Source organism: Aspergillus aculeatus, assembly GCF_001890905.1.
Source record: "Aspergillus aculeatus ATCC 16872 unplaced genomic scaffold ASPACscaffold_3, whole genome shotgun sequence".
NCBI lineage: Eukaryota > Fungi > Ascomycota > Eurotiomycetes > Eurotiales > Aspergillaceae > Aspergillus > Aspergillus aculeatus.
Window position 1 is genome coordinate 1,725,819 of NW_017962978.1, and position 13,854 is coordinate 1,739,672.

Below are 13,854 nucleotides of genomic sequence, written 5' to 3' on the forward strand. Positions count from 1 at the left end.
GAAATTGGTAGAACTAACTACCCTAGGGATCAGAGAATCGGGAAGTAATGCCGTCGTCGTCGTCGTTGTCTACTGTCTTAGTGGGGAACAACAGGAAGGGATTGGAACTATGGAGTAATAGCACTAATTAAAAAAAAGGAACCCAAGAAAAAAAAAAAGAAAAGGAGAGAAATCCTGAGTTACGGAATCTGCCGAGTAACCGACACACGCCTTCCTCTTTTTACTCAAGAATCTTTTTTTTCCCAGCAGGAATTAAGTACATAACAGGCTAATGGCACAAGGAACCTGAAGAGGCCACATAGGATACGGTAGAGACGAGAAAGGAAAGGAGTCCCTGAAGTCAGCATCATAATTAATTCTGAGACTTTACGGAGCACTGAACAGTACAGTACATACACCGACTGCTCCAACTACCAACTTTCTGCGGATCGTTCATCCTGTAAAACAGCCAAATGTTCAATCCCGCCTGGCTTACATCATTTGAACAGTTCATTATGCAGATCTCGGGTCTGCTGATTACTGTTTTTTTTTCTAGGGACGATCTCACGTTATATCATTCTGTCGGTCAGATGGGGCCGGCATACTCGGGGGAGGGGACAAAGGGGTTAGCCCCGGTGAGCCAAAGCTTTCCTCTCCCCATTTGGCAGCCTGCCATGGAGAATGATGTACAATGTACTCGGTATATGCATGATTCAACGAGGTCTAACACTCATTTGGGAATCTTGTGGAATCATATCGTATGCATGCACGGCTACAACATCGGATGACGCAGGTGCCTTGCCACCGGGCCCCAACTCCCCATGTCTATAATGACCCCTGACATATAGGTATGTGCATTATACTCATAACCGCTAAAATATACAGGATACTTTAAGCAACTTCCCCCAATCATGCTAGAGACGGTGAGCTTTTCCATTGGTATAGGGCCCGCAACACTGCGATGCCCCCTGACTGTGTCTCAACAGTACGTCCTCGGCCCCGATCATTGGCATCGTGCTTGCCTTGCTCGGTTACGTCTGACTGTTCCTCTGAGGAGCGTGACCACCCGGATGCGAGCCCCCAACCGTACGGCTGCGTTCCGATCCCAGAGCCGGACCTCTCGTCAGCGAGTCCCCGCGAGTCACGGCTGCGCAGGAGTCCCGTCAGCCCTTCGGATCCCTCAGCCCGTGCTCCATAGTTCTCATAGTCAATCGCCCCCGGCGGCAGAGGGCTTTCATCGGTGATAGTGCTCCCAGATACGCGGGACTGGTTTCCCCACCACATGCCAAACTTGCCCTCGTTGTTCCGAGTCACAAGAGCCGCGTTCGCATTATGCTCGATCCACGGCCGATATGCGCGGCAGCGAGCTTGGTGCCACTCGTACACATACTGCCATGCCTCTCCTTCCTCATCTGTCTGGTTCGCACTAGCCAGGAATCGTACCTCCTGCGGCCGGATAGGCCGACAAAACTCCGCCAGGTGATGGAAGAAAATCCCCTTGAATGTGTGACTGTTCTGAGAGCAACTTCCGGAAGAGTCACACACTTCCTCCAGAACACCGCCGCGTCCAAGACCTTGCCATTGTTGACTGTCCTTATCGGGCCATCCGGTTGCCTTGATCACATTCAGGACTAACTGATGACCATCATACAGGTACTGCTGCAAAGCAGTTGCCAACCAGAGTCCCCTTAGCCCGCTGAGGATCACCCCCTGGTTGTAGGTATATACCATTGTGTTAAGGACATCGCACTTGCGGGTGCCAGGCCGGTCATCGCTCTCCCAGCCACTGATGTGGAAGCCGTCACCATAGAGCCCATTGCTATCGGTCATGTTAGACGAATTGAGCCAGGCATAGCCCTCAATGGCGGCTTGCAGGTGGGCAGGGTTATGCGGATAGCCATCTGACCAGTTCTCATCCTCAACGATTTCTGCCACAAAGGGGGATTGAATTTTGTCACCTGGAAAATACAGGTACATCCCAATACTCGCCGAGATATATAATTCGTTCGTGATGGCATTCTTGTAGGGGGTCAAGTAAGGGCTCCAAATCATCCCACCGCCACAGAGCAACTCATCCCACCCGCCGGACGCGAGGCCGTAAAACACACGTGCTCGATGCGCCGCGGGGGATCGAAACTGGGTTCCGTGCCAGCGTAGCTTCGCAGTTGCGTTGGGCGAGAAAGGGTCGTCATAGTGCAGATCAGAGTGCAAGATTTGAAACTTCATGTTTTCCAGCCAACCCAGGACTACCCACAGCATATCATCGAAGGCCTGACCACGCAGGGAGATGGCATTCTCGCCAAAGTAGAACGCGGAAGTCTGGTCGAAGAAGTGGTTGATCAGGTTCTCCGAGCCCAGTTCGTATCGACCGCGCTTCGTCGAGTGCATCCAATCTTCAAGATCACCCAGTGACACAGCGGTCGACAGCACGTCGCCGGTGGTGGCAGTCAGCGAGGCAAGTGTGGCAGAGACATGGGTGCCCAGCACAGCCGCAGTCCAATCGATACTCGACGGCCAAGTGCCTTGCCACAGTTCGAAGTAAGCATCTTGCATCACATGGAGAGCATCCAACAAGTCGTGCAACGTGCGGCTGATGCTCTCGGTGGACTCGGGAGGTGAATCCGGGGCAGGCAGGGGGAGCTGCTCCGACGGTGATGCATTTGTCCCCTCGAGCGGAACCTGTGCGTCCAGGGCGACTGGCGCAAGGACGTCCTGCGACCGCAACGCCAGCGCATTGGTCTCAAACAGGGTTAGGAGCAGACAAAGAAATCTAAAAATGAGCAGAAATGCTTGCATGATTGTAATTCTGTTCTAACTGTATTTACCCCGGATCCGAGGGGTTGGGGATCTGCTTGTTTCGAGAGCCTGATAATAAAGGGAGGAAAGGGACAGCAGTAGCAGCAGCAGTGGAAAGGCAGATAAGAGGGATGACGATTGTCTTTTGATTTTAAAAATAGCTATTTCAGACACGCGGGGGGAATAGATGCACGGAGAGTGGGCTGCATGCAATTGAGGGAGCTGATCGAATGAGACATAATCGGCTCAATGCTGCCCAGTCCGTGCCATGAAGCAGGAAAGGAGGGAAGGAGGGAAGGAGGGAAGGAGGAACCGGGCTTAGTCCGGAGGAGTGATGATGATGATGATGATGATGGAGGATGATGATGGAGAGATGGGGAAAAGTAAGAGTCGGGAGTCTAAGGTTAACTTCGGCGTTGTGCGGGGGAGGGAAGGAAGGGAAGGAAGGTAGGGAGAAGGGAGGAGTCTCGGCGGACTTAACTAATCCCACCTTGGAATGAGCTCCATTTCTTTCCACGGCACCTTCAACTGGCAGTTGGCACTTCTTTCTTACAGTCAAATCTTGGTCTTGCATCACGCGCCCTCCTTGTTGTTGGTCGCATGCCATTCAGAACTTAACCCCGGAGTCCCGACGATCCTATGCTGATTGCTTCGCTTGTCCGGTGCCTTGACCCCCCCCCTTCCCAATTCCCCCCTCCCAATCCCCGCATTTACTTCTCGGATGATCATTTATCAATCATTTGGAGAGTGTTTACAAGGATCCATGGTTTCCCAACAGTCTCGTGGGTTAAGGGTGCCTGTCATGTAAATCACCAAGGTGAGCAACAAAGCATTTTGGTTGAAGGGCGCTACAAGCATTGAGATGGCCACGCGACACTCGTATTCGGTGAGTTCAAGCGACACAAAGATTAAATACACACGCTAGTAGACAGAACGGGATATCTAGCTCTGTAACATCAGTCATCCAGGCTGGATGTTCCTACTGCAACATTAGGTGACGGTCATACAGAAATAGGCAGGGCAGATGAGAGAGACCAGTAGCACATACCATATCACTGAAACCTCATGATGCCGGCACCATGCTCCTTTGAAGGTTTTTTTCCCCCGTCAGGCGACGAGCATAATATGGAACTCCCAGGAGACAATGCCGGCTTTGTTCTGCTTCTCCCACCCCCTCCTCTCCCTCCCCCTAGAGCCGATTTGGTCGAGCCAGCTCCCAGACTTCCAGCTCATGGCATGAATTATCTGGACAATCCTAAGCAGCCAATGCGATTCTTATTGTAGTGCGAGCGCAAAATAGCAGGACCCCAATGCTGGCGGAGGTCTGGAGCAAACAAAAGGCCAAGTGTCTGGCGCATCCACGGCCTGTGAGATGAATTGAAAAGAAGACGCTCTCCCAACAAACAAAACATCACGGCGGGCTTAGTCCCGTGCATCATCGGCTCCAGGACTGCGGCTCCTCTCGCGGCTTCTGCTGCGGTTCCTACCGCCGCCACGTCCACCTCTCTGTCCTCCACCCTTTCCTTTATTTGAGGGAGGCGGTCTAACGAATGCGAAATCGACGGAGATGGTCTGGTCCAGTAGTTTGGAGCCGTTCAGGGCTTTGATGGCGTCCGAGGCTTCGGGGAGGGTGGAGTACTCGATCAAGGCATATCCCTGTTTCACCACAGACGAGTCAGTATCTGGCATACTATGAGAGGCAACGAAGAGAAGTTCAGGGGGTAACAGCTGGCAGAGCTTTCCAGCTCCGGTGATGCTGTGTATGGTAGAAGTGAAGGAAGCAGTAACCGACCTTGACGTAACCCGTCCGGCGGTCCAAGTTCAGGCTGAAATTCTTGATCTCTCCATATTCGGCGAACAAGTCCGTGACGTCCTCTTCAGAGGCCTCTTCATGGATGTTGGTCACAATGACAATCCATCCCTCGATGCTGCGTACTGCGACGGCACCCGCCTGTGTTCTCGGATCGTGGCTACCGTTGCTGGACTGCGCGGGAGCTTCTTCCTCTTCCTCTTGTTGCACCACCGGAGGGTCGACTTCCATTTCCGTAGACATGATGGTGGTATTGGAGTAGTAGCTATACGCTGAGGAAGAAGATAGCTTTGAGGTAGTAGTTCGAGGAGGGCCAATGGCTGGACTTGCAGTTCACCGTCCGAGGCTTGCCATGGGATCTTGCGAAGCTTTGCGGTGTGCTTAGGTAATCGGACTCACTTCCCGACGGCACTCAGTGACTGGCCCTAACCTCGTTCCTTATTCGATCTCAGCATATTCAAGGGCTAGAATAGTGTGATAGAGTGCAATCCAAGCAGGAAGCAGATCTTGACTTTCTAGTCAAACGAATAAAGGAGGATTTACTAGGGAAGTCGTGAAGTTGACAGTGAGTCCATAATGATACGTAAATATATAGATCAGCTAATGACCTACACTTAGATCTCACCTACTTATGAAATGCAATATCGCATAGATTGAAGTTCCTTCTGTAACTTGTATCTGACCAGCTTTGAGACAAGTTGCCTATTACCATAGGTGAATAGATGGTCTTACTCAGTACGCTTAATGGGTGCAATGACTAGAACTACCTTAGGCAATAGCTTCTTGTAGGACACCTGCTATCTTCAAGGAATGACAGTATCGAAGCTTCACCAGTGATGCTCACCCACTGATACATTCAACCTAGGGGACAGCAGCTTTCGTGGCAGCATGTCTATTATACTAAGCAATTGAATGCGGCTGGAGGTGTTCTACATGTGAACGGCAGTTTGTGTGCTGGGATGATATCTCACTCTGTGAAGCTGATCCAAGACCAGTGACCGCTGTATAGCTGACATGTTGGGGGCACTAAGCTTTTAAGCTTTGGTTTCTAGCTCACTCTTCACATGTAGCATCTAGTATATATTGAGAATTGTATAGGATTTTGAATTTGCGAACACAGTCCACTCTCTACATCAATGATTGATTGCTTGATGTGCAGGTATTGAAATGATATTGAGAAGCTTCCATGCTTCCTTTAGCTTTTCTCGTTGTAAATGCAGTGGTACTTCCGCTGAGAGCTCATCACCATAATGTGGCATAGCACCTTGAGGCGAAGTGAAAGTTAGGCAAGATCATCTCTTGACTATGGAGTGCTACAAAGATAAGCACAATGTTCCCAGTGAAAACTGCTAGTGAACCGACAGTTGCTGCGTGCTATCATAGTGTAAACACCCGCGCGATCCTAATACCAATCCCATTCCCTCACACAGCTCTCTTTCCCCTCATCGTCCCCGTGTACAGATCTTTACAGAACTCACATCTTTCACGAGCCAACCTAAACACAAGCTCTTGAGAGAAAGCAATCTCAATCCACCATGAAGTACTTTCGTGCACTTCACCCTCATGCACCTGAGAAACCGACAGCCGAAGATGATCAGACCAAGCGTGTGTCAGTCGCGAACAATCCATGGCAAGTCCCCCCCCTCCTCCTACATCAACAACAAACATGGCATGAATTCTCATACCTTGAAAACTCCCTCGGCCAGCGACGATCCGTCGTGCGTCTGCCACTTCAGATATCCCATCCGTTTCCGCAAGCTCGAAGCCGTCGTATGCGGTCCGGAAACAGGCCAGATCCACGAGCTGCACCAGGACGAAACCCAGCTAGACGTGGCCTTCGATGCGGTCGGCAGCCGAATGCTCATCAACGAGCACTACCCCAACCCCGTCAACCGCTCCATGTCGGTCGACGTCAGCCTGATCCTCAAAGCCAAGTACGTGCAGTTCGTGAACCTCGAAGGTCTCTCCGACCACTCCCTGCTCCTCACCTTGCGGATCGGACGCACCGCCTCGGCCGTGAGGGGCAACAAGATGATCCTGAAGGAGAAAGTGCGCGGCTTCTTCGAGTGTCCGCCCTACATGCGCCTGTTCGAGGATCTGTACAAGTGCCGCTGGCCGGAGAAGTTCATCCAGATCCGGCTGCCCGAGAAACGATGCAAGCGCTGGAAGACGGTAGCGCTGATCCTCAAGGCGTTCAACCAGATCACCTCCGAGAACTATTGTCAAATGGCGGGGATGATGATGACCCCTCGTGTCGGGGGCTTGGATGCGCGCGCCATACAGAGGGAGATCAAAGTCAGGAAGGAGAAGGGCAAGGGCCCGAATAAGGTCCGCCGTCAGGAGCCTGTCTCGGCGAAATACAGAGTTGCAGTGAGCGATGCGGACAAGATTGAGCGCGTGAACCAGGCATATGCGGTGCATCTCATGGCTTTCATTAATTCCTCCCCGTTCACCCCGCGCGAGTATATCGACAGGCTCTCTTGACTGCTGCGTAGCTCTGCGGCCGAGACTGTGTGCTGCGCATCACCTTCGACTTCGATCTAGCAGTGAGAAGGAGGACATATGAAGAGGAAGAGGGGATTGTGACTATCACAGCCTGTGGTGCTAATGGGCTTACACCACAACCGATCTTCGGGATTAGCGAGAGAAAGTACAGACTCAGCATAAGCATAAGATGCTCGAAAATGAGGGTCACTTGGGGCATCGAGGTCTTCGTTTCGGTCTTTGCATCAGCGTTGGGCGCAGGTATTTAGGGAGAAAACGCTTTAAGTCTTTTCATTCCGGATAATTTCTTCCATGATGTGAAATGTTAATATCTAATGAGGTAATGTTATTACGGATGATCTTCGGCAGAACACCGAAAAGAAAATGATTGATCTAGGCTCGATTGTCCGCGTTCCTGATCTTATATGGTGCCGTATCTCCCAGGGTTTCCAAGCCATGGATCCATGAAAGAGACCCAAGCTGTCAAGACTTGTGCCTCACATGATCACATACTTTATCAGTCGATTCTATCATGTGATATCTGCTAATTTTGGCTCGGACTTATGAAGAAATTGATACCATCCCGATTATGCCCCTTGCATAATGCTCTGTACCGTACCTGGTCGAGATCACACCAGGCTCTTCCTATGAGCAGGTATTTCCCATCGGTTTCTGCATCTCAGCAGAGGCCCCGCGCATAGCTTCTTTCCTCAACTGATATATTCCTCGTTTCTTCGAAAACCAATTGAGAAGATCGGATCGAAGGTATGACTCTCCTATCCTCAAAAGTCAAGAGCCTATGCCAAGCTTTTCCATGTGAGACCAAGTGTTTTGGGTTTGTCCCTTACATACTACGTATTCTCTTGCGAGGGCCGGATGGGTTGAAAACACAATACTCCGTAGAAGGCCGAAGGATGTCTGTTTATGAGTGAGGATGCAGTATGGCGCTCCAAAAAAGACTATGCTTGAGAATAACTCCCTGAGCATCTCGTTCTTCTCATCCAACAACCTCGATTCCCGAACCAGTTCATAATCAAGGCCGCATGAGCTGTAGGTTACCGCATGCTGCAACACGCCCTTGGCCATGATTTACTGTCACGGTGCGGCTGGGATTATCCTTACATACAGAAAGGGCTGCCATTGTTTCACAGACCGTCAGGACGATTCAAGATGAGCCAATCGCATGTGAATCCGCTCAAGGATACTTACAGCATAGGTCAGGACGAGAGGCCGCCTCTACATTGACCGTTTTCTCCCCGCAAAATGTTGCGCCGGTTCGTGCATCCGGAGTTATGCCTGCATGTTTCATCAGAACGAGCGAGACTCGATCGAACCACCACAGCGTGTGGTAGCACAGTACAGCACATTGCGATACCCACAGCACAGTTTCGAAGTTCTGCATGGTTCTTTCATTCAGTACAACCGCGTATGATGCAAGCTGCAGAGCAACTTCTGGCAGCTCCACTTGGCAGTATGCCGGTCATTCTCCCCTTGAACCATAAATCACCGAGGGGCATCTTGCCTAACCCTATAATGAATCCTCTCGGACTCGGCCGCTCAGAATCTGAATTTCCGAGTCTGCGTGCGTTGTCTTTCCTTAATCTTCTTGCGCAATCACATTCATTTGTCGATACCATCTAAAGTATAGATTCGAGAATCTCGAGATCAACCCTTCCTTAATAGACCGGCTCCAAAATCAACCCTCTGTTTCTCTTGTCTTCTTGCTCTCAAGCAGGAATATGGAAGATATATGAAACAAAAAAAGTAGCGGTGGCATTCAGAATAACATCCCCATTATTGGTTGTCACATAACATAGCCTCTTCCCAGCATACACCTGCAAACACACTCGTACGCCATGGCATCACCACCCCGCAACGCGCGATGGCTTCAAGCACTGATGCTCATAAGCCCCTTTAGCACGGCATTGACGGCAAGCACCGGGGCATGGCGAACCAGATCGGTGTATCAGACGATGACCGACCGGTTTGCTCGCACGGATGGGTCGACGACTGCTCCTTGCAACACGACCGCCGGTCTATACTGCGGTGGCACCTGGCGCGGCATGATCGACCACCTGGACTACATCGAGGGGATGGGCTTCGACGCAGTGATGATCTCCCCGATCATCAAGAACGTCGAGGGGCGCGTCGCCTACGGGGAAGCGTACCACGGCTACTGGGCGGAAGACCTGTATGCCTTGAACCCACATTTCGGGACGGAGCAGGATCTCCTCGACCTGAGCCAGGCCCTCCACGCCCGCGGCATGTATCTGATGATGGACACGGTCATCAACAACATGGCCTACCTCACGAACGGCCACGACCCGGCCACCAGCATCGACTACTCGAAGCTGCAGCCCTTCAACGAGGCCCGCTACTACCACCCCTACTGCAAGATCACCGACTACAACGACTACCCGCTGGCGCAGCGGTGCTGGACGGGCGACGACATCGTCGCCCTGCCCGATCTGAAAACCGAAGACCCGGACGTCCAACGCATGCTCAACCGCTGGATTTCTGAGATCATGGCCAAGTACTCGATCGACGGGCTCCGTCTCGACGCCGCCAAACACATCACCCCGACCTACCTGGCCGCCTTCCAGCAAGCGGCCAACAACTCGCTGGTCACCGGGGAGGTCTTCGACCGGTCCGTCGACACCATCTGCAGCTACCAGGCGGACAACGAGCTGACCAGCGTCCCCAACTACCCGATCTACTACGCCCTTCTGGACGCCTTCACCATGGGCGACACCACCGACCTCCCCAACCGCATCGAGGAGATGAAACACGCCTGCCCCAACGTAAGCACCCTGACGACCTTCTCCGAGAACCACGACGTCACGCGCTTCGCAAGCCTCATCAACGATCTAAACGTACGTCTCTTTGCCCCTTTGCCCCAAATCCCCCATCCCCCTCCATCACCCCCAAACTAACCCCATGTCCAAACCCAAAGCTAGCAAAAAACATCCTAACATTCACCCTCCTCTACGACGGCATCCCAATGATCTACCAAGGCCAAGAACAGCACCTCACCGGCGCACACGACCCCCTCAACCGCGAAGCTCTCTGGCTAACAGGGTACGCGAGCACGCCCGAGACCGCGCCGCTGTACACGCACATCGCGACGCTCAACGCGCTGCGCCGCCACGCCATCCGCATCGACCCGGCCTACGTCGACGCTCCCACCTACCCGATCTATCGCGGGTCCAGCGAGATGGGGTTCCGGAAGGGCCGCGAGGACCGCCAGGTGGTGATGGTGCTGTCGACGCAGGGCAGCGCCAGCGGCGCGTACAAGATCCGGCTCACGACGGGGTTTCAGCCGGACGTGGAGCTGGTGGAGGTGTTGAGCTGTGAGCGTCTGACGGCGAGCGAGGTCGGGGAGCTGTGGCTGGGGATGGATCGCGGGGAGCCGAGGGTGTTGTTTCCGGTGAGGTGGATGGAGGGGAGTGGGTTATGTGGGTTTGGGGATGGGGAGGGGAATGGTGGAGAGGGGATGGGGGGGAGAGGGAGGGGGAGAGGGGGGGCAAGGGTTGGGAGGTGGTGGTGGTAGTGCTGGAGGTTCAGCGGGTGCGGGGAGGAATACGGGGATACCTTCGGGGGCTGTCTCTGTTCGCGTTGTTAGGGGTTGGGGCACTGGGATCGGGGCACTGGTTGGGTTGTGGATGGTGGTCCTAGGGATGTGAGCTGGATTAGGGTTGGTGTAATTGTGGGTTTGACATAAGTTACAGGTCAGATGCTTGCGCCGTAGTGAACAAGCTACTGAACAAGCGAACAGTCGAAAAAAAAAGATACTACGAATGCTATGAACATGAACCTGAGTGATGATGAGTGGAGATGTCTATTGTTTCCTCCTGATATGCGGCTAATACTAAAGCTATGCATACATTTGATGCTGGACCCCCATATTCCTAGCACCTAGAGCCGACCATTGCTGTTTCCCAGCATAGGGAGGGTTGGAATGTGCCCTAGTGAAATGTTCCATCTACAGGCAGTAAAGAAGGATCAGTGGGAAATATGAAAGGAATAAAATTACACCGGGCGCTTAAGCAGAACCGAAATATCAATCAACCTTGTTCCAACTTCTCAGTGATCCGAACTCCACAAGGGTTCCGGTTATTCATGTGACGAGTAGTCAACCGGTTAATAAAAATAGCTCTCGATGGAGCCACAGGATCGGATGTTGTGTTCACAGAAGCTATAGCAGAGCATTTACTTCCGCTGCTGGCGCATGCCCAGAATCTGGACCATGCGGACGAAGATGTTGATGAAATCCAGGGTCAAGCTGATGCTCTCGTTGACAACATCCTTGCGAACGAGACCGCGCTGAGAGAGGCGAGCGTGGTGAAGGATCTTCTGGACGTCATAGAGGGTGAAGCCACCGAAGACAGCCAGACCACCGTACAGCCAGATCTTCTCGGACCACATGAGAGTACGGGTGGCGGTGACAGGGAGAACCATAGGAGCGAGACCGGAGAGAGCAACGATGGCAACACCAGCGAGCAGAGGACCACCCAGGTACAGGTACTTCTCCTGCTTGGCGGTGGCACCAACGAAAGCAATGGAACCCATCATTCCGACAGTGTAGAGACCGGCGCGGGCGAGCAGAGCGGGGCTCATGAACATCAGAGGGGACAGGAGAGCGGCTTGAGTGATGTTGAAAGCAGTCCAGAGACCATACTTTACGACGTAGCTAATGGTGCTGTTAGCATTGCTGTTCGGCCTAGCTAGAACGGGGAAGCCTCGCGGAGTACTCACTTGTCAGGAGAAGTGTACAAAGTACCGTACATAGTTCCAATGCTAGCGACGAGACCAAGACCCATAACCAACCAAGGGTTGGCAGCCATCATGCGGTAGGAGAATCCGTTCATGTGCATAGCGCGAGCGGCAATGGCGATGATACCGACACCAAGTCCGGTGTGCATGAAAGTCTCGTTCAGGTAGCTGCGCTCATAATGGGGCATACCGCCATCCTCGCGGGTCTCGCGGTTGAAGATAAGGTTCGTTGCAATGATAGTACCTCCAACGATGGCGGCACCGTAGCCCAATTTTTGCAAAAGTTCGCCACGAGTGCTGTAGGTTGGCTGTTGCATATACGTCCGGCGGAAAGCATTCTGGAAGGTCTGACGAGATTTGGCGAAGATGGAAGATGAGACGGGGCCAGTAGGCTTCGGCTGGGCAGGCTTGAATGGGGTGTTGTGGATGAAACGAGCGCTGTTAGCAGGCTTGGAGATTTGACGAAGCGCCGTCGGAACGGCGAACGGGCGCCGCAAGAAGAACGCCATGATTGTTGGGGTGGTGTATCGCTGGATGACGACGATGAGAAGGAAGAGGAGGAAAGCGCTTTAAATGCGAAGCGATGATATCAATCCGGGGTCCCGCTGGCTACGGCGGCCCGAACGTTCGAGAAGTGAAGTCACGTGTAGTGACTCAATAATTACTCAGCGCTGGCCGCGCCCGGCGATAATCTTGGTGGAGGAGGGGGAATTAAGGGAATTAAGCCGGATATCTGCGATTCAATTCTACGTATTCAATACTTGTAAGTGACCTCGCACCTTCTAGCATGTGCCTCTGTTATATTTCTGACCACTGCTCGGCAGATCTGTTCCGTAATCAATAGCCTCGCTTCGCGCCATGTCTTCCTCGTTCGTCGAAACCATAGAGCTTGCGCATCTGCCACCTTCGATGCCCGTGCATGTCGCACTTTATCGGGATGTCAAAAATGCTGCTTCTCTTCGACAACAGCTGATCTCAGGAAACGCTGACTTTGAGTATGCCTTCATTGATGCGAGCATGGTATGAGATGATCATCAAAAACCTGGGTCAGTCAATTACCATTGTTTCTGATGGTGGTTCGCAGGTTCTCTCCAGAGCTCATGCTTTGTCCGCCGTCTTCCGAGCTGTAAACGACTCGATCAACGGACGCCTTAAGTCTCGCAATGTTCACTCAGAGATTGTGTTCTCATTCAGCCCAGCGAATAACGTGCGTTTTTGAGGTGGAACGCGACAAGCACCGACAGCCTGGCTAACTCTCTCCAGATTGCCGAATCATTCCGCAAATTCGGTATTGCCGACTCCACTAAAGACCTACTTGTGATCAAGGTCTCGATGACACCGGACGTCACCCACGACTCAGTCGCAACCCATCTTTCTCAACATGTTGACGGCTCGACTGTGCCATTTGACGACGAAAACCTGTCGAACATTGCCGATGTGACGAAAATCAAGAAGGCTTATAAGCTGGGTGCACTGAAGACTCCTTCCTCAACTCAGGCAAATGGCACACAGGGAGATGGTATGAGACAGCTTGAACTCTCTATCATGGGAGCGATTGCGTTGCGCGGGGCTACTTGATTGGCACGTAAGGTTTGAGATACCTTTCCTGCCAATTCCCATGATGGAACATCAACAGGCTTGTGAAAGCAGCCATCTGCTGCTTCACGCTATTCGACTTGCCTATTGCATTTTGGGACTGTGTTAAACAGGCCCAACCAAGCCTAGCTTCGTCCAAGGCTTGTCCCAAGAGATGCTTCTCGTTCCGGCTCCGGAATGAGTGAATCATTTGAAGCGCTATTGCTCTAGCATATAAGAGACAAGGGTTTCCAGGATCTGTGCACCGGATTTAGACAGACAGTGCTCGGAGTTGCAATGCCATGTACTGTACATAGTTCATGCAAAGCAATGAACTAGAACAGATAGCATAGAGATATCCAGTGGCCAATACATTGCTAAAACACTTTTAAAAGTGAAAAGTGTAGTCGCATAAATTAAACAGACTACATAGTAAG

At 52.2% G+C, this 13,854-nt stretch overlaps 6 protein-coding genes across 6 annotated transcripts; 3 read left to right on the plus strand and 3 right to left on the minus strand.

Moving 5' to 3' along the window:
• Window positions 1-888: 888 nt before the first annotated feature.
• Window positions 889-3,504, minus strand: ASPACDRAFT_50507 (putative glycosyl hydrolase; the record flags this gene model as incomplete). Its single annotated transcript, XM_020202358.1, has 2 exons — window positions 889-2,718; window positions 3,490-3,504. The coding sequence occupies 2 exons, from the start codon at window positions 3,502-3,504 to the stop codon at window positions 889-891; spliced, it is 1,845 nt and encodes a 614-aa protein (XP_020059445.1).
• Window positions 3,505-4,197: 693 nt separating this feature from the next.
• Window positions 4,198-4,828, minus strand: ASPACDRAFT_40427 (RBM8 family RNA-binding protein; the record flags this gene model as incomplete). The annotated part of the gene is made up of 2 exons (XM_020200750.1): window positions 4,198-4,431; window positions 4,568-4,828. 2 exons carry the CDS (start codon window positions 4,826-4,828, stop codon window positions 4,198-4,200), a joined length of 495 nt encoding a protein of 164 aa, XP_020059446.1.
• A 949-nt stretch (window positions 4,829-5,777) lies between these two features.
• On the plus strand, window positions 5,778-7,445 carry ASPACDRAFT_113836 (uncharacterized protein). The gene has a single exon (XM_020195750.1). It carries the CDS (start codon window positions 6,149-6,151, stop codon window positions 7,067-7,069), a length of 921 nt encoding a protein of 306 aa, XP_020059447.1. The 5' UTR covers window positions 5,778-6,148; the 3' UTR covers window positions 7,070-7,445.
• Window positions 7,446-8,925: 1,480 nt separating this feature from the next.
• Window positions 8,926-10,619, plus strand: ASPACDRAFT_1865034 (alpha-amylase; the record flags this gene model as incomplete). Its single annotated transcript, XM_020197847.1, has 2 exons — window positions 8,926-9,942; window positions 10,023-10,619. 2 exons carry the CDS (start codon window positions 8,926-8,928, stop codon window positions 10,617-10,619), a joined length of 1,614 nt encoding a protein of 537 aa, XP_020059448.1.
• Window positions 10,620-11,278: 659 nt separating this feature from the next.
• On the minus strand, window positions 11,279-12,351 carry ASPACDRAFT_50509 (Bax Inhibitor family protein; the record flags this gene model as incomplete). Its single annotated transcript, XM_020202359.1, has 2 exons — window positions 11,279-11,759; window positions 11,825-12,351. The coding sequence occupies 2 exons, from the start codon at window positions 12,349-12,351 to the stop codon at window positions 11,279-11,281; spliced, it is 1,008 nt and encodes a 335-aa protein (XP_020059449.1).
• Window positions 12,352-12,539: 188 nt separating this feature from the next.
• On the plus strand, window positions 12,540-13,803 carry ASPACDRAFT_113841 (EKC/KEOPS complex subunit CGI121/TPRKB). The gene is made up of 4 exons (XM_020195751.1): window positions 12,540-12,605; window positions 12,667-12,862; window positions 12,927-13,049; window positions 13,106-13,803. The coding sequence occupies exons 2-4, from the start codon at window positions 12,701-12,703 to the stop codon at window positions 13,418-13,420; spliced, it is 600 nt and encodes a 199-aa protein (XP_020059450.1). The 5' UTR covers window positions 12,540-12,605; window positions 12,667-12,700; the 3' UTR covers window positions 13,421-13,803.
• The last annotated feature ends 51 nt before the right edge of the window (window positions 13,804-13,854 follow it).